The sequence below is a fragment of the Chenopodium quinoa genome, unplaced genomic scaffold (assembly GCF_001683475.1).
Source record: "Chenopodium quinoa cultivar QQ74 unplaced genomic scaffold, ASM168347v1, whole genome shotgun sequence".
Lineage (NCBI taxonomy): Eukaryota > Viridiplantae > Streptophyta > Magnoliopsida > Caryophyllales > Amaranthaceae > Chenopodium > Chenopodium quinoa.
In genome coordinates this window covers 1,636,395-1,657,083 of record NW_018744128.1, presented here as the reverse complement: position 1 = coordinate 1,657,083, position 20,689 = coordinate 1,636,395, and the positions used below count along the sequence as shown (strand labels likewise).

At 38.1% G+C, this 20,689-nt stretch overlaps 2 protein-coding genes across 2 annotated transcripts; both read right to left on the bottom strand.

Annotated features, from left to right (window-relative positions):
- Positions 1-1,244: 1,244 nt before the first annotated feature.
- On the bottom strand, positions 1,245-4,065 carry LOC110692770 (zinc transporter 1-like). The gene is made up of 3 exons (XM_021869833.1): positions 3,339-4,065; positions 2,581-2,730; positions 1,245-1,734 (listed from the first exon to the last, which is right to left on the bottom strand). Exons 1-3 carry the CDS (start codon positions 3,963-3,965, stop codon positions 1,429-1,431), a joined length of 1,083 nt encoding a protein of 360 aa, XP_021725525.1. The 5' UTR covers positions 3,966-4,065; the 3' UTR covers positions 1,245-1,428.
- A 613-nt stretch (positions 4,066-4,678) lies between these two features.
- LOC110692769 (probable receptor-like protein kinase At1g11050) lies at positions 4,679-7,544 on the bottom strand. Its single transcript, XM_021869832.1, has one exon. It carries the CDS (start codon positions 7,330-7,332, stop codon positions 5,473-5,475), a length of 1,860 nt encoding a protein of 619 aa, XP_021725524.1. The 5' UTR covers positions 7,333-7,544; the 3' UTR covers positions 4,679-5,472.
- Between the last annotated feature and the right edge of the window lie 13,145 nt (positions 7,545-20,689).

Below are 20,689 nucleotides of genomic sequence, written 5' to 3'. Positions count from 1 at the left end.
TCATTAGAAATGTACGAGTAAAAAAATAAAGAAAAATGTAATATTTTAACCCGTTCTTAAATCTATTTGCAAAAGACGATCTACAAGTTACTCTTTATTTTAATTTGTACATGTATTATATAGGAATGAAGGGATTAAGTCTTTGTTACATTGATAGTCTCATTAATGAAAAGCAAGTACGCAACATAGCTTTCAGTACTTAAATCTCGCTCCTTCCCATTGTTTTGTAGACTTTCGTTCAACGCATTTTTGGTGTAGTCACTAATCAGCCACATCGTGTGTAAGCTGGTACACACCAAAACACTAACCGAGTAACCCATGTTCAGTAACCCTTTATCGACCGAATAACCCCTCGATCACATCATGTGGTCAGTCACACATGAAAACTTGTGGATCACGTTTGATGTTAACGCCTTATTAGCTTGATTTGGATTTGATTTATGCCTGATTTGCATCCCCAACTATATCCGCCTAATGTCATGTTCATCGAGGTGATGACTCCAAATAAGCATTATTCTCATCACAAATAGATTTTAAAAAAATGTCACTAAGAAAACTTATTAGTAAATTCAACAACTATATCTTCATATTAATTTTTTTTTTGGGTGATAAAGAGGGGGATGGAAGCCCTATATCATCATATAATGTTGGCGTATTATATATACTAATCACTTATTAAAATAAAAATTAGTACCAACCAGGCATGTGAACACAACTAATCAAGGTGAATTTTATAGGATCTGGCAAGCTCAGCATCTGACAAAAAGACTAATTAAAAAACCAATTACTTTTCAGAAAAAGGAGTATATTCTACATAATACGAGTTATATATATTAAAGGTTGTAAATTTATCATTTTGTCCTAAAAATCGGACCCTTAAGATTCTGTGTTAGACCAAACAAAAGTAGCAACTTTTGTACTTATGTGTTTGCTGAAAGAAATACTCGTAATAAAAGTATCACCTATAGATTAAATACTACGTAGTTACTAATTTTATCTATGAACTACTTGTACCGATTACTCTCAATCTAAGCTCTTGTGGATTACTCCGTAATCAAGCAAGTGATTCGGAAAAATAACGCCACAAAGTACTATCACGGACTTTTATCACGAACTTACAAATAATTAAATATGTGGTTTGCGATACAGTTATTTAATTTTGGACTTGTTTAAAAAAAAATTAGGTAGTGAAGTGCTTCCGTCACATACCAGAAATTTTATTGGTATAACTGAAGATGTAGAGATTATTATATTCAACTTGCAGCAAAATTTATGCCTTTTTGAATTTTGATTAACATCAATGTTGAATTACTATAATCAACCCCAATTAAAATAGAAGGGGAAATTCAAAGAAAAATAAAGCAATCAATGAATAAATACATCTATATGTAGCAAAGTGCTTTATTATACTATGTGTAATGAAAAAAATTAAGCCCATATTGCTAAGAGGGCCATGATTCCTGCACCAAGAAGCAAGGTTACATTGGCGCCAAAGAAGAGCCTAGTGTTGGTCTGCACCTTCGAGTTCATGAAATCTTGAGCTAGAAGATCGACAAGAGCCATGTAAATCAATATTCCACCAGCGACTGAGTTTAGCAATCCTTGCACGACTAAAGCTGTTGGACTGCTATCATCGTAAACATTTGTAATTCCGATACCAATTGCTATTCCCACAGGGGTTGTGAGGGAGAAGAATAAAGCCATGCACAATGTAGATCCAGATTTGAAAGCTGCCTGCAAAACATAGAAAGTATGTGGTCTTCAGATCAGCTTCTTGTCAGGGTTACTAAATTTTGTTTTAACAGGAAGATCATGTTCATATTCATTATGATTAGTTTGGCGAAAACTTGAACAAATAACAAAGGAAGAAAGGATGGCTACACTTATGTTTACGCTGGCTCTTGATACCATGTTAGAGGACCAACTCAACCAAAAGCTTAAGCTGATGGTTGAGGCCCACGAATATGTTTTATACTCTATCAATAAGGCTTTAAAGATGTTGATATGACAAAAGATTAGCTCGATTTAGGCTTGGTAGATTCTGCTTAACACAAAATAGAATGAAAATTGGAAGCTGATTCCCTCTAACAGCAACCAACAGATATAATTTGAATACTAAATGCCAATTTTTGACAGGCAATTCCGATGTTAAGATAAAGTGATTTTATGTTGAAATTGAGGACCTAAGAAAATCACATTGTTGTTGAATCTGATTCTAATCTTCCATTAGCTTGAATGAAAGATAACGAGGTTTACTAATAAAGCAAAAGATTCTTCGAAACAGATTGAAAGGTTAGCAAGTTATTGGTTACTAATTTACAGCATAAGTACTCTAATCCCATCAAACCAGCAGACAAACTCAGAGGCAAAGAGGCCTATTTATAATTCTTTTAGCAATAGCTTAACTTTTTAATAACCATGATGTAAGAATAATTGTGTTAGAACTTTTCTTCAGGGCTCATTTTTATTGTCACGAATTTGATTTCCAATTTTTAGCATGACAGTTCAGCCTATCCAACTGTTGTCAGAAAACTGAAGGAACAAAACATAGAGATGAAGGATGTGTGAACTTCTTCATACCTGTGCAATGCATCCACCAAGTCCAATGCCTTCGAAAAACTGATGGAAACACAATGCTACGATGAGAGGCTTGATCGTGTCAAGGCTCTGAGACGTACCTAGTGATATGCCAATGATAATTGAGTGAACTACAATTCCCATCTCCAGTACCTGAACATATATCAGCAAGAATACATACTTCTACATCAGAAGCTGCTCAAGAACTCGATAATACAGAGAAGTTTAGCTCTTTTTCCCTCCCCAACACGTACATAAGTATAGCAACATCAGACATCAGGCATCACATCATTATATATGCTCTATAAAACAAACTTATTTGCTAATCTATCTTCAAATTTTGGTCATATGCAAGAAGCTGCAGTTTCTGAAAATTTGCATTTGATTAACTGCAGGGCATTATTTAAGCAAACTTCTGTCAAAATATGGGTAATTTTACTTAATGTAATTTTCTTGAAAAACTTGTTTGTCATTTGGGGACCATAAAGCACCAAAGTTACCCCCATCCACTTTAGAGTTTAGACCTTATCCCTCCCTACTGAAAACTATGGTCCACTCTCAACGTACTAGGCGATATGTAAGAAATGATGTACACGGAATTTGACCTGAACATATCGGACAATTGCAAAAACAACTTGACAGCTACTGGTAAAAGCTACCAACTTTACCAATTGTACTAAAAACAAACCATATCATAGCATTATAAGTCATAATAAAATCCAAGCTAGATTGAAAATCAATGGAACAGTAGAAAAAGTTACCTGTGAAGTAATCTTATATCTGATACGATCAAAGTCAGTCAAACCATCCAAGTTAGCTTCCAATGGACCAGGACCATGAGCATGACCATGTGTAGCATGGGTGTGAAGATGAACATGACCAGCATGCTCCTCACTAGTCTCCTCCACACCAACCCCACCAGCCGAGCCCGAATGCTCACCGAAGTGGGCCCTTCGATAATGCCCCGTGGCGATAGCATCAATCATCAATGACCCAAGCGCCCCAACCATGGCAGCAAGGCCAGTGAAGGGGAACTTACCCCAAGGGGTGTCCTTAAGGGTAGGACTGTTAAGGTCTTCAAAGGCATCAGGTAATATATGAATAAAACCCGTGGACAAAATTACCCCTGCCGCGAATGACTTGATCAAGAAGAACAATTTACTCTCCGGGTGTAAAATGGGAAAATTCTTCCCTACTATAGGAAATGTAACACCTATAGCACTTGCTATTAAAATGGATAAAATCGCCGCGATTTTATACTTTAATAGGATGTCTATACCAAGGTTTTGTGTTACATACTCACAATTACATGTAGAATTTTGTATTGAAGTTGTAAGAAATTGATCAAATGGAAAGGAAACATAGCAGCATAATGCTTTAGACAACATGATTTTCTATTGTATTTTGGTGGTTAAAGGTGGAGTAAACGAGGAATCCTGAATTTAGATTTGAAAATGGTCTGAAATCAGCCAAAATAAAGGAAAGAGTGTGCACAGGATGTCGTCATTATTGTACTACATAATTCCAAAACCATCATTTCCAGAGATCATCAATTGGGCCCTATGTATTTACTAGTTAGAGTAATATTGATAATACAATCTTAATTTCTTGCATTATTTTCAACTAGTGACAATGAAACTATGGTTATTTTATTTATTAGCCGTTACATAATGATCTATTGATCTATGCTTGTACTTATGTAATCTAAAACAAAAAGTCGAATGAGTTATAAAAGACGTAATTATGAAATAGAGATGTATTATAAATTATGAGTGGTCAGAACTCTCTTATCCGTAACTTATTAAGGTATTCAATAGCCAAATCCAAATCAATTATTGAAAGAAGTAATAACCCCAACTAATATGATTGCGAAAAATAGTTTAAAAGGGGTTGATATAAACATTCAAGAAATTGTCTTTTTTACATAAACTCAATTTTATTTTCAAAGAGAGAGTGGACAAGAAAACTTTCTCCATTGTGACAAGAAGAGGATTGAAATCGAATTAAAAAGCATTACACTAATTAAGATACCAAAAAAAAAAAGCAATAATTGAACAGAAATCAAAATCAAACAGATTTAAAACCATCAAAATTAAAGAATAATTAAAATTTTAGGTAAAATTAGGAACATTTACCTTAATCCAAATGCATAATTAATTCTCTTTCCAAACAAGAAGAAAAATTGAATAATTAAAATTGACTAGGAAGTAAAAAAAGAGGAGGATTGAGAAGACTAGCAAATGCAAACATATTAATGGGGTTTTAATTTCTAGAGTAGATTAGGATTGGAAGAAGCTAGATAACTTCTTTCGGCCCCAAATACTTGTACTCTGTATAATTTTTTTATTTCATCTTTTTTTTATGATTTTCTCTCTCCAAAGTCAACGGTTTAGGCTCATAGTCATAGATCATGAATCGTGATGATATGACCTCTATACTTTTGCAAATTGAATTTGCGTTGCTCCTACTCTTTCCAAATAATTCAATTAAAAATTCATTTTTCGTAAATAGATCAATATTTATAGGATCTACATTTAATAAAAGGTTATTCGTGTTAAGGCCTTTTGATTGTAGCGTTTTGCATATTGGTTAGCGTTTGGACAAGTCAAAACACTAGTAGGAATATATTTATTTACGAAACTACCAATATAAATGTTTTTTTTTTTGTTTATAATGATAGTAAACTTGTATCTTTTGTCATTCCATTAAGAAGTAAACTTAAAATCATGATGATAACTAGTATTTTCCCTTTAAATCAACATTTGTAAGACTGACCTACATTGAATATACTATTGCCCTATACTACAAGTATAATACTTTCTTAATGGTTACAATTTACAAAATTAAGGAATTGGCAAACTAAAATGTTTCGTCCTTGAATTGATAGTACTATTGCTAGTTGCTACTGCTGGCGGCCATTGTTGATCTCTCACTAGTCGAGCCACTACGCCACGAACACGAAGTTAGCCTAAAAGACTCGTGGGCTAGGGGCAATGGCCTCTCTGGTAGCTTTGGTATGTCAATGTCCCCTTCCAACATCTTAAGGGCTTGGGCTATGGTAGGCCTAAACGCGACCATAACATGAGCACAAAGTAGTCCAACACGTACATATCGATCCATTATCCCCTTTGGACCTTCATTCCTTATAAATTCGTCGAAAATAGCCTCAACATTTTGTGACTTAAACAAATTCCAAACCAAATCCGTGATTAATGGTGTTGAGGTATTTGATGTGTCCAAAACCTTTCTCCCAGTCATTGTCTCTAAAATCACAATTCCGAAGCTATAAACATCACTCTTTTCGGTCAGTTGCCCATATAAAGCATACTCCGGGGGTAAATATCCATATGTGCCCGCGACCCTAGTGGTAAGATGAGATTGCCCTTCAACACTCTGCTTAGCCAACCCAAAATCGGCCACCCTTGCCCTCATCTCCGAGTCTAGAAGTATGTTGGTAGTCTTGATGTCACGGTGATAAACCGCCGGCTTCACACCATAATGCAAGTATGCAAGTCCCTTAGCAACATCAATGATTATGTTCTTCCTTTGAGGCCATGTTAACTTCCTTTGATGGTCAAACAAATGATCACTTAGGCTACCATTCGGCATGTAGTCATACACAAGGTACCGCCTTTTCCCCTTTAGATTATCACTTGCTACACAACATCCTTTTAGAGGTAAAAGATTTCGATGCCTAATTTTGCTTATAATATCAACCTCATTGCAAAACTCTTCATCCCTCATGGAATCCAAATCGTCCGTGATTTGTTTCACCGCGATTGTAGACCCACTTGCAAACGTCCCCTTGTACACAACCCCATATCCGCCTTGACCAATGAAATTTTTTCGTGAAAATCCATCTGTAGCGCGTTCTAACTCTGTCACGTGGTACCATATCGTACCTACATTAGGTGAAACTTGACCCCTAACACTAGTAACAAACTTATCATGGACCGCGCTTTCTTTTCTCCTTTTATCCCAAACTCTAAGCAAATATATCAATCCTATAACCATCAAAACACCAACTATACCCCCTAAAAACCCGAAAACAAACCTATATACAATGTTTTTATTCAGTTGCCCTGAAGATTGACCGAGATCGTAATGACCTGGAGCCAAGGGAAGGCCTAGGATACAATTTGCTGACCCAAAATCTGTTGGTCCAAGCTGATTAACAATCCCAGCAGCATAAAATATAGTGAAGTAAAAGCACTTAGTTGAGTTAGGTGCTAAACTTACCAATTGAGCATTCATCTTCATACCAGCATCAAAGCAAGAGTTACATTGTGTTAATCTCATCATATCACCTTGGCAAGACGTGTTCAACTCCGGTGTAAGGCCGGCTTTTACATTCCACTCGTCGATAGTCCTGATCCCAGCACAGTCTGATGGGTGGTTAAGCAGCAATTCATTTGAGTCGTTCAAGCATGAGGAGACTAATGAGGCATTCGTCCTCGAAATCGTGGCTAGTTTGGTATGAAAGGCGTATAGGCAAGAGGAGGCTAATTCAGGAGTTGGTAGATAGAAATTTGAGGAGGCTTTAAGGTATGTGGCTAATCCCATGCCTAATAAGCTCCTAAGTGTTTGACAACAAGATTTTGATTCGGCGTTTTCGCCGCATTCTTGGGTGTCCCATGGGAATGTATTGACATAGGTGAAGTCTATTGGACATGATACATTGTTGTTGCTTGAATTTGTTAAGGAGAAGAAGGAGATAAAGAGAAGAGATGAAAAAAACAGCCAATAGTTTGACATTTTTCCTTAGTTTAACTTTCTTTGCTACGTACTTGGCCAAATGTTTTGTTAAGTAGCAAATCAAAAGAGTTGTTTGGAGGCTATGTTATGATGTTTTTGTAAAGTAGGTTGTTCGATCAAAAGCAAGAGTATCAAATTAGGTTGGCTGCCTAAAGTTGAAGTCAAACATCAAATTTTGTGAGCTTATTACTGGACTAATATAGCAGTAGTATCCCAATTGCCCACATGTAGTTAGATTATTATATATACTTGTATATATTAGTAATATAAGCACTATTTCTTAACAACTTTTGTCAAAATATATTCTGTAATAGTACTTTATAATTTCATATCTGACTAAAAATATTGTGAGACGACGGGTCAAAAAGATAAAATTTCTGTTATTTTTGTAACAATGTCAAATTCGTGTCAATAATAGTAGTATGTACATTATTTTTGACATAAGAGATAATAAGTAATAAATATGAATTTCGAATATTTAAGTCCTTGCATATTATGGTAAGGAAAAAGTATATATGGTTTAATAAAAATAACGAGTTTAATTTTGCTAACAAATTTAAAGGTAAAATATTGATAAATGTTCCCACTCTAAACTTTGTATATATAGCCTGGGAAGTGTGGGACATTAAGCGGATAAAGTTTTATTTGTACATGTGCTCATTTGTTGGCACTTGGCAGTCAAAAGAAAATTGGTAATCTTTGGTGGCTGCAAGATTGTTAGAACAATAGGAGAAATTTCTTATTTGTTGCAAAAAAACGGTAGTTTAATCTTACATACTTAGAAATAGTTTTTTTTTTTTTTTTTCCTTGAACGGATTCTTTTTTTTCTTGAACGGATTCTTAATTTCTTAGAAATAGTATAAACAACTACAGAGTACTAAACTACCCGTTAAAAAAAAAAAAAAAAAAAAAAAAAAAAAAAAAAAAAAACTACCCATTTTATGCATGCATTAGTAATGGAGGGTCTAGAGCTTTCAATTCGGGTAAACGAGTCGGGTTTGGGTCGAATAAGAGTAGGTCGGGTCAACTCGAGTCGGGTCAATTCGGATTAATTCCATAACCTATGCGTGTCGGGTTTGGATTGGGTCATGCTTGAGTCGGGTCATACTTCTTATCGGGTTTGGGCCGGGTTTAGGTCGTGTTAATAACAGGTCGGGTTACATTCGGGTCGGGTGAACAATAGGTCTGGTTTTCAAGCGTTAAAACGGGTCAGGGTAATTCTTGGGTTCGAGTCGGGTTCGGTTCAAGTCAATAATTTGCGAGTTAGAATCAGGTCGAGTCATTCTCGGGTTTGAGTTGGGTTCGGTTCAAGTCAATAATTTGCCGGTTATAATCTGGGTCGGGTCATTCTCGGGTTCAAGTCGGGTTCGGTTCAAGTCAATAATTTGCGAGTAATAATCAGGTTGGGTCATTTCCAAGTCGGGTGATTCTCGGATTCAAGTCGGGTTATGTTCAAATCAATAATTTGCATATACAATCAGGACAGGTCATTTCCAAGTCAGGTCATATTCAGGTTCAACAAACTATAAATACTATAATATATATGGCAATATACTAGGAAACTATAGTCTATAATTTAGGAAGATAATTATCTTCTTTGACCATACAACAAATATACTATATGTAACTCTTAAATTTGAGGATGATGCTCCTTTCTATTGTTGGCCTGGGCCGACTTGGTCTCCCTAGACAAAATGCTTTGATCAACAATAATAAGGTGGTCTAAATTCCATTTAAGGTGATTTGAAATCGAATCAGGAATAATTTGGATTGAATTTAGGTCGAGGCAATAACAAGTCGTGTTAATTTCGAGTCGAGTTAGTAACAGATCGGGTTGAATTTTTGGATCAGGTAAGTAATAGGTCTGGTAAAATTCGGGTCAGGTCAATAACAAGTCAGGTTTGATTTGGGTCAGGTCAATAGCAAGTCGGTTTGAGTTCGGGTTGGGTTTGTAACAGGTTGGGTTAAATTCGGGTCAGGTTAGGAACGGGTTGGGTTGAATTCAGGTCAGGTTGATAACAAGTCGGGTTAAATACGAGTTTTGACGAGTTAAAACGGGTTGGGGTCAATTTCGGTTCAAATCGAGTTTGGTGCAAGTTAATTAAATTAGCCGTTGTAAACCGGTAAATCGATGCAAGTTGTAAACTGGTAAATTGGTTGTTTAAAGGCAAATTGGATGGTTCCACCCATCCAATTGGACTCCCAGAGGGTATTAGGGATCATGATAAACATTTCGGCAATTTTTATTCTGGGCGGAAAAAGTCAAAATTTTCTAAAATTAAAGGCTAATGTCCACGCTTTTTGAGAAATTTTGGAGGTTTCGGGGCCCTAGTGTCGAAAGTCTTGTAATTTTAGGGATTATAATTCGAGGTCATATAATGTCTTTGGAACCATATATGATCGATATTTGTTGTCATAAATGTTCGTGGTAGGCTTAGGTTAATGAAATCGATGCAAGTTGTAAACCGATAAATCGGTTGTTTAAAGACAAATTGGATGGTTGCACCCATCCACGTCCCGCTCGCGCTCGAGACATAGAGGTGACAGGGTAAAGTCGTATCCCCTAATCAAAAATAATTACCTAAGTCCTCTAACTAAAGTAGATAGGGAAGTAGGGTCGAACTCCACAGGGAAACAATCCTAATTAATTAATATAATCTAGATTATGAAGTAACCAATATTTATAATTGAATAATAAACTAAACTACGGAGATCAAGAATAAGGAGAAAATAATATATAGAAGGATCTAGGGCATAGGTTCACCAATAAATAATATTCCAGGGTAGAATATAATAATCATTCATCAATGCATATATTAATCAGATTATGAAGGGTTTTCGCTACGTATTATAATCACACAATTAATTTACCGGTATTAAATCTCATCTTTCGAATCTCGACCTAACCATTTATAAATTAACCTGCCTATTGAAACTAGACCTAAACATCAATTCTCATCTGTCGAATCTCGAATCAATATTTCCAAACTCATGCATAAAAGATCAGGCCTAATCTAGTCACAGAGCATTAAATCAATCAATAGGAAATTAATCTAGCATTGATAATTAACAACAATAAATTACCCCTTTATACTATTTATGGATCCCCATAAACCCTAGAAATAAAACTACTCACACATAATAAAAACTAAACTAATCAAAGCAAGAAAACAAGTCATGATGGAAGGAGTAAAGTAAATAGCTAAGATTAAGGGAAGAGAAATCGTTACCTAACTAATCTGTATTAATGGAAATAATCAAGAACAAGGTTTGAGAGAAAAGTTAAGAGAGAGAAAAATCCTAAGTAGAGAGAGAAAGTCTAAGAAAGAAGATAATCCAAATTCCGTACAAAACTCGTATATAAACGTTTCCTCAAACAAAACTAAAAATAAACTAATCAGACTATATAAAAAACACGCGCCCGATCGGGCAAAGGGCCGCCCGATCGGGCCCACCTTTTTCTTCGCATTCCTTCTCCGCAGCATCGCCCGATCGTGCTAGACGCTCGCAAGATTGGGCGTGCTATAGCACGCACAACACCAATGCCTTGCCGCGCCCGATCGTGCTAGAGGTTGCCCGATCGGGCCCTTGCTTCACTTTGAGGCTCGGACTTCGATTGGGCTTGATTTCTCGGCCCAATCCGGATTTCCTCTTCGGGTCTTGAATACTCGGTCCAAAGCCTCGGGATTCCAATTACCAAGCCCTTAATCATCGGCTCTCACCGATCCTGGGCTTCAAAATTGGTCGTGTCCTTCTAGCTTCCGTAGTTGATCCATAAAGCCCGGGAAAATGCTCCAAGAGTGCACTTTCCTGTAAAATACAACTAAAACTACGAAAACACTAGAGAACACAAAGTAGTAATAAAAGTGGCCCGAAAAGAGCCAAAAAAACTACTAATTACGACCAAGGGACGGGGGAAAAATACTATATAAAATAGACACATCAAGAGGCTCGGACGAGGGGGAGCCTAGTCGTGGCAGACGATCTCCTGAGGTTCGTCGACATTCTCAGTCTCAGCGGGAGCCTCAGCTTTCTCAGCTGTTTCAGGAGGCTCAGTGGCGGCAGCCTCAGTCTTCCCAGCCAACCCATAATCTCATGAGGCCCATTAATGGGCCTATTACTTGTTTAACTCAATACCCTTGTTGTGCTTTGCTTGTTCAAGGCTTTTTCCTAGGGATATTTTCAGTGATCATGCGGTGTCTTGTGCCGGGATTAGGGATTATAATTCGAGGTCATATAATGTCTTTGGAACCATATATGATCGATATTTGTTGTCATAAATGTTCGTGGTAGGCTTAGGTTAATGAAATCGATGCAAGTTGTAAACCGATAAATCGGTTGTTTAAAGACAAATTGGATGGTTGCACCCATCCACGTCCCGCTCGTGCTCGAGACATAGAGGTGACAGGGTAAAGTCGTATCCCCTAATCAAAAATAATTACCTAAGTCCTCTAACTAAAGTAGATAGGGAAGTAGGGTCGAACTCCACAGGGAAACAATCCTAATTAATTAATATAATCTAGATTATGAAGTAACCAATATTTATAATTGAATAATAAACTAAACTACGGAGATCAAGAATAAGGAGAAAATAATATATAGAAGGATCTAGGGCATAGGTTCACCAATAAATAATATTCCAGGGTAGAATATAATAATCATTCATCAATGCATATATTAATCAGATTATGAAGGGTTTTCGCTACGTATTATAATCACACAATTAATTTACCGGTATTAAATCTCATCTTTCGAATCTCGACCTAACCATTTATAAATTAACCTGCCTATTGAAACTAGACCTAAACATCAATTCTCATCTGTCGAATCTCGAATCAATATTGCCAAACTCATGCATAAAAGATCAGGCCTAATCTAGTCACAGAGCATTAAATCAATCAATAGGAAATTAATCTAGCATTGATAATTAACAACAATAAATTACCCCTTTATACTATTTATGGATCCCCATAAACCCTAGAAATAAAACTACTCACACATAATAAAAACTAAACTAATCAAAGCAAGAAAACAAGTCATGATGGAAGGAGTAAAGTAAATAGCTAAGATTAAGGGAAGAGAAATCGTTACCTAACTAATCTGTATTAATGGAAATAATCAAGAACAAGGTTTGAGAGAAAAGTTAAGAGAGAGAAAAATCCTAAGTAGAGAGAGAAAGTCTAAGAAAGAAGATAATCCAAATTCCGTACAAAACTCGTATATAAACGTTTCCTCAAACAAAACTAAAAATAAACTAATCAGACTATATAAAAAACACGCGCCCGATCGGGCAAAGGGCCGCCCGATCGGGCCCACCTTTTTCTTCGCATTCCTTCTCCGCAGCATCGCCCGATCGTGCTAGACGTTCACACGATCGGGCGCACTATAGCACGCACAGCACCAATGCCTTGCCGCGCCCGATCGTGCTAGAGGTTGCCCGATCGGGCCCTTGCTTCACTTTGAGGCTCGGACTTCGATTGGGCTTGATTTCTCGGCCCAATCCGGATTTCCTCTTCGGGTCTTGAATACTCGGTCCAAAGCCTCGGGATTCCAATTACCAAGCCCTTAATCATCGTCTCTCACCGATCCTGGGCTTCAAAAGTGGTCGTGTCCTTCTAGCTTCCGTAGTTGATCCATAAAGCCCTGGAAAATGTTCCAAGAGTGCACTTTCTTGTAAAACACAACTAAAACTACGAAAACACTAGAGAACACAAATTAGTAATAAAAGTGGCCCGAAAAGAGCCAAAAACACTACTAATTACGACCAAGGGACGGGGTCAAAATACTATATAAAATAGACACATCAAACTCCCCCAAGCCAAACCTTTGCTTGTCCCTAAGCAAAGATCTCATCAATGAATCAATAAACATGCTTCACCCCAAAAGTAAAAATCAAGCACAACGATCCAGGGTAAATCAAATAAACATGTTTCAAAATCAACCAATCAAATCCATCTAATAACCAATCTTCCCTAACAATTGTCAAACAGAGCAAACCACAAGAGCATATAGAATTCAAGACTAGTGCTCACGCACTCAACACTCATTTTTGTGGCGAGTAAAAGATGTACTCGATCGCTCTCCATCCAACCCCTTTATGTGAACAATGCCCTCCCAACTCACACTCTCGTGTGTATAAAACAATGAACGCTCAATCCTACTAGTCAACTCGAAATATGCCAAATCATAACTTGCATTGATAAACAACACTTTCACATTCATACAATTCTAGGGTAAAGGGTAGGATAAATTTGGGAATAAGTGAGAGAAAAGCTATGCTTAAAGGAGCCATATCCTAATAAAACCCATGATCAAAATAACTAATGATCATACATCTCCTACATAACCAACTTCAACAAAAACCAAATATACTCCAATCATAATAAATAATCCCAACTCTTACAATTTCACTCATAGGATATAATAATGAAGAAGTAGAGTGAATAAACAAACTTTATTTTCAAACTTGAATATTTTTTTTTTCATTGAAGCTCTATTTTTTTTCTTTGATCAACCTCCAACTAGAACACTACACCTTTTTTTTCCTTTTCTTTTGAAGTTCACTAATTTTTTTCACATTTTTTTTTCTTTGAACTTCTCTTTTTTTTCATAATATCATGCTTTATTTTTTTCAAGAAAATATACCTTTCAAACTCATCAAAAATAAACATGATAAACAACAAAACAACTTCTCAAAAGCCCACCCAAGTTGTGCAAATACTAAGCACACTACAAGCTCCCTAACCTCACTCACTAATAGCTCCCCCAAGCCAAGCTTGGGACTAGTAACCAATGGGGCAAAAATAGGCTTGTAATGTGACTAATAAAACAACAAAAAGTCAAGGCAACAACACGGGTAGCAAGAAGGGAACAAATGTATCTACAATATCTGGAGGCTACCTAAAAGAACAAATGCCTTCGTCCTCCTCGATGTGCATAATAATGAATCATATAAATATTACTAATAGTTGCAAACCAATACTCAAATTCATTGACATACCAGGAACTATGGAACTATCACACATTCCTTACCAAATCAACTAGTCAAGCACTAAACTCACAAGTAGTTGGACAAAATTGACGCATGTTAAGGTTTCAAGGCAATCAAACATCAAATCATGATCAACTAATCCACAATTCTTATCATCAAATACTAAGAATCAAACAATTTCCTCAAGTAAGGGGCACATGGAAGCATAATTTACAATTCATTGGAATGTATTTTTGGATTTTTTTTTTCAATTTTTTTTGTATTTTTTCATATATAAGAAAGCAATAAAAACTAACCTAGAAAAGCAATAAATAGAGAGAAGAGAAAGAAAGTTACCATATATACGAGAAATCTCCCCCCAAGCCAAATCAAGCAATGTCCTCATTGACTTTGGAGGGTAGCTAAGAGGAGCTACTCCTCATCGTCATCCATCCTCTCATATCCTCCTCCATGACTCGAGCCACCCTGGCTCGGTCCAGCACCATAACCCAAACCACCTGCAAAGTAGTTAGGGTCCACATTCCCCCCCATACCCCCAAAAGGAGCATCACCCCCATAACCATGGACTGAAGAGTAGTCCACATAAGTACCATACGCACCGGGGTGAGAATACCCTCCTTGGGGGTATTGGAACCAATCGGGAGCAAGTGAATCGGGGGGAATAGCCCCCCGACGGGCATAATCATCATACATGGGGTATAGGCCCCTCCCGAGGTTCCTCTCTATGTGTCCTACCCGCCCATCCAAGGTGCTTAACCTAGAATCTAGGTTTTGCATCATACCCTCAACTCTCCCTTGCCCCATCTCGATACGGTCTAATTGGCTCCTAAAAGCCGAAAAGTCATAGGGGGCATTGGGGTCGACGTTATAGTCGACCGAGGAAGTGGGTATACCATAGGTGAAGGGTGGAGGTGGTGGGTAGTGTGGTGAATGGTGAGTGGGGGAATGGTCTAGGGGAGATTGGTGGGGTTGTGGTGAAGGGTGAGGTGGTCGACCCTCACCTTGACCGTTAAAATCGAAAGTATAAGAAGGCTTCCCCTTCTCAAATTTGGTCAAGGCGGGGTTGGGTAAGGTGAAGGCTTGGTCCCTCCTACCAGATTGTCGGTGGACTATCCACCAAGTGTCACCTCCCACTGGTTGCACCCAGTTCAAACTCCCTAAATAGGCTAGGTCCATGAGGTTTGATCCTACAACTTTCCTATGCCCATCCGGGTTCCAACCTAGGTGCTTTTTAGCAACGTGGGTCACTAACCCCCCAAAATAAATAGGTGCCCTAGACAAACTAGCCTCGGCCGCATTGGCCGCCCTTTGGAAATGATTGGCTATCCTATGAGGTATGTTCAATTTTTCAGCGGTAGGAATTACATAGGATGCCAAAAGTTCCAATTCATCTCTCCTAACATTCGTCGGTTCATACCTCTCAAAAATAGTGAGGCCGGCAAATCTTTGCCAAAATTTTGGGATGGGATGTTGAATCCACGTCCCTTTGGCATGCTGGAGGTTAACTAAATCCTCCCCAGTTAGCCTCTTATAGACCACGGCAGTGTGGTCTTGAGAGGGTTCAATCGGTTTATCCGATTTCAAATCAAACAACTTTCCGAATTCTTTAAGAGTTAGTCTCACATCGTTGTTTAATAATCAGAATTGTACATGAGTAATTAGTGCATTAATTTTAATAACATTAAAACTTGAAATAAATTCTAATGTTAAATAGTCATACGTATCATAGCACATTTGAAAGAAACCACTCATGCCTATACCTTTGAACAATTTTTCCACATATTTGTCTAAGACTAACCTAGCTAGAGTGGGATGATGGATAAAACGGGTAGAGATTACCTGGCGATCGATGAGGTTCATCATCCTAGCCTGTTGCTCTTCCGAGGTGATGACAACCTCCTCCCATCCCGGAATTTGAAGGTCCGGGTTGACCGTTGGCTGTGGTGCCCTTGAACTCTCACCCCTTTGTGTCCTTGAACGTTTTGAGGCCATTATATGTGGAAAAATTTGATGTTTGGAGCTTTCTCTCTCTAAGGGTTTGAAGGAAGTATGAGAGAAAGTGGGAGAAAATAGGTGGGAAATGTAGAGGAAGATGTGAGGATTAAGAATATGTAAGAATTTTGAGGTTTTGATAGATGGATTTGAGGAGATCTTGGATTGAAAGTGTAGTTGAAGGTATGAAAATGGAAGTTTTAGAGAGAGAAAGTAATGGTGAAAAAGATGAAAGAAGAAGAAAGTGATGAAAGAAAGAAGAGAAAAGAATTAAAAGAGGACGGCCAAATAGGCGCGCCCGATCGGGCAAGCCTCGCCCGATCGGGCGGATAATGCTGACATCCAGAACCTTAGTTGCGCGCCCGATCGGGCGCGAACACGAACAAAATTTCGCCCTTTCACTCGCCCGATCGGGCGAGCTTCGCCCAACATTTCTTTTCCTTCACTCGATTTGCGCCCGATCGGGCAACCTCGCCCGATCGATCGGGAGAAATTTGCTCGAGTTTCTGACTGTACTTGCGCGCCCGATCGAGCAACCTCACCCGATCGGGCGAAATTTCCTCTACCTCCAACTCTCCTTTCGCGCCCAATCGGGCAGCCACGCCCGATCAGGCGAAATTAAAGCTGAGATTTCCCTTGGTTGCGCGCCCGATCGGGCCCGTGCTCAGTCAGATTTCCATAGCTTTTTCTTCGTCTTCAAATTTTTTCCAAGTCTTTTGACCTCTTAAACCTATACCTGTACAAAAACACTTATAAACGGTGAAATTTCACTCTCCTCACCTCTCTAAAATAAAAAAAATAAAAATAAAGAAAAAGGAGAACTAGTCTAGAAAGCAAGAAATACGGGTTGCCTCCCGCAAAGCGCTGGTTTATCTAGGTCCTGCACGACTTTCTTACCAAGTACAATAACTAGGACCCTTGGCCTAACGCTTGATCGGGTGGTTTCTCACCCGGTCTAGCGGTGTTTAGGTTGCGATGCGGCTTTCTGACATACCCTGTGGGACTCCAAATCACCTTATCTGGTGGATCCTCCTTAACTTGGACTGGGGGATCTTCAATGCTACGCACTAAAAATCCTTCTTCGATCGAAGGTTGCTTCAATTTGTGATTGCGTTCAACACTTGCAACTTGATTTGACGGAACACTTACCGCAGGCTCGATTCGCACAACTTGCTCGATCGGTTCCACCTGTTCATCCTCGAAACCAAGACCAACAGTGTAAAGCGCTCTTTCTATTGCATTGACTTCCTTCTTCCATTTGTCTATCCCATATGAAAAGGATGCAACACAAGATACCGCCTCCAAGGGACCTTTTTCAAGAGCTTGGGGCTTGTTAGAACAGTTTTCAACCACATTAACACTGAAGCATATCTCCTCGGTCATGGAGCTTTTAGGGGCATTATTTAGATTAAAAACAACTTTATCATCCCCTACTGATAATGTTAACTTACCACTCCTTACATCTATGACTGCTCCTGCAGTGTTAAGGAATGGTCTACCCAAAATAATTGGGGTTTGCATATCCTCAGCCATATCAAGAACAACAAAATCTACAGGTATATAAAATTTACCTACTCTAACGGGGACATCCTCTAAAACACCTAAGGGGTATTTGAAAGAACGGTCAGCCATTTGTAGAGTTATATTGGTAGCTTTTAATTTACCCATATTCAACTTAGAACACACAGATAGTGGCATGACGCTAACACTAGAACCCAAATCACATAATGCATTGTCAATCAAGAGATTACCAATATGACAAGGGATAGAAAAACTACCCGAATCTTTTAATTTAGGTGGAGACTTATTTTGAAGTACGGCACTACACTCTGCAGTGAAAGCTACTGTCTCTACCTCACTAATAGACCTTTTCCTCGTCAATATTTCTTTCATAAATTTTGCATACGAGGGGATTTGTGTGATTAATTCAGTGAAGGGAACTGTTACCTTCAAATCTTTTACCACCTCCGGGAACTTACCAAACTGCTTATCCAAGTTTGTCTTTAATTGACGATTGGGGAATGGAACTTTGATAATTGGCTTTGGAGCATTATTGCTCTTATCTGGAATAGCCACCTTCTCTGGAGTTGTACCCTGCAATGTAGAATTAGATATGTTAGTATTATCCTTTAGCCCTGCAGGGCTATCAACTACATTGTTTGGTTTAACGGAATCAAGATTAGCATTATTTAATAAAACAGGTTCATCAGGGCATAGAGGGCCCTTCATAGTTTGAAACACTCCTTAGAGTAATTGCAAATGCTTGATCCGTAGGCCTAGTCGGCTGTGCCGGCAGGGCTCCCTATTGGCGGGCTTGTAGGGTAGCTGAGAGTTGCGCAATTTGATTATCTACAATTTTATTATGCGCTAAAATTTGATCAATTGTCGCATCCCTACTCTCCATGTGCTTTTGCATATTAGCCAACATTGCTCTAATTTCCACCAGAGAAGGGTCAGAAGATGAGGAGGGTTGTTGTGGTTGGTTCTTCTGGCTAGCATTGGGATGATAATATTTCTGCTGTTGTTGCTGTGGCGTCTGTGGTTCTTGTGGTGGTGGATTTTGAACATTAGTGCTCCGGTAGGAAAGGTACGGATGATTCCGATACCCAGGATTGTAGGTGTTGGAGTATGGGTTATTCTGCCTATAAGCTTGGAAGGCATTAACTTGCTCCACGGAACTCCTGCAATCTTGCTCCCAATGACCTACAATACCACAATTTTCACAGAAAGACTCATTAGAATTATTATTAATCGCAGAAACATTAGCTACATTAGCAATGCTCAGATTATCTAATTTTTGGCAAATAGAGGTCAGTTGAGCTTGCAAAAAGGATACAGAGTCAACACTATGTTTCCCCTTGTTCGCAAATCCTCTAGGATTCCCATATTGGGAATTGTGTATCGCCATATGTTCAATAACCTGCCCTGCATCTTCAACATCAAGATTCATAAATCTCCTACTAGCTGCAGAATCTAAAATTATTCGAGAAGAATTTCCAAGGCCATAATAAAAGGCTTGGATTAACTGCCATTGCGCTAAATTATGGTGAGGGCAATATCTTTGTAAATCCTTGAACCTCTCCCAAGCCTCATATAATGATTCATCGGCTTCTTGGACAAAGTTCTGAATCGCACTCCGTAGTACAGATGTTCTCTCTGCAGGGTAATACTTGTTATAGAAATTCAAAACAAGAGTTTCCCAGTCAGTTATACCAAGTGTAGTTCTATTTAAGCCATTAAACCACAATTTAGCTTTTCCAGTTAAAGAGAAGGGAAAGAGAATCTCCCTGATTTGGTCTTGAGTGACCCCGGCTTGCCTGATGGTGTTACAATATTGACAATAGTCGGCAATGTGAAGATTCGGGTCTTCACCCTTGGCTCCACTGAATTGCTTCCTCTCTATCATCGTTATAAATTGAGGTTTAATTTCAAATTGAACCCCATCAAGAGCCGGAGTAGGGGTGAGATGTGGAAAATCTGTAAGCTTTGGTTGTGAATAATCACTAAGCTTCTTTGGAGCCGTCATCTCTTATTCCGCGTTTGATGATACCTTTGAATTGCTAGAACCAGTTGGAGGATCTCGGTGATTTATTATTATTATCACCAGAATCCGCCAGGATTTGCTTGTAGAGATTTTTCTGTCTATGGAAGGAACGTTCGATCTCAGGATCGAATGGGATGTAACCTGATCTGGAGCACCTGGGAATAAACAAAAACTAGAAGCAAATATGAGATTTGTCTCAGAGAACTAACGCTCTCTGAGACAAAAGGGAAATAATCTAGACTATAAAAACAATCAGAAATAAAAATAAAGTCGTTTCCCCGGCAACGGCGCCAAATTTTGACAGGGTAAAGTCGTATCCCCTAATAAAAATTAATTACCTAAGTCCTCTAATTAAAGTAGATAGGGAAGTAGGGTCGAACTCCACAGGGAAACAAGTCTTTCTACTCCTAATTAATTAATATAATTAGATTATGAAGTAACCAATATTTATAATTGAATAATAAACTAAACTACGGAGATCAAGAATAAGGAGAAAATAATATATAAAAGGATCTAGGGCATAGGTTCACCAATAAATAATATTCCAGGGTAGAATATAATAATCATTCATCAATGCATATATTAATCAGATTATGAAGGGTTTTCGCTACGTATTATAATCACACAATTAATTTACCGGTATTAAATCTCATCTTTCGAATCTCGACCTAACCATTTATAAATTAACCTGCCTATTGAAACTAGACCTAAACATCAATTCTCATCTGTCGAATCTCGAATCAATATTGCCAAACTCATGCATAAAAGATCAGGCCTAATCTAGTCACAGAGCATTAAATCAATCAATAGGAAATTAATCTAGCATTGAT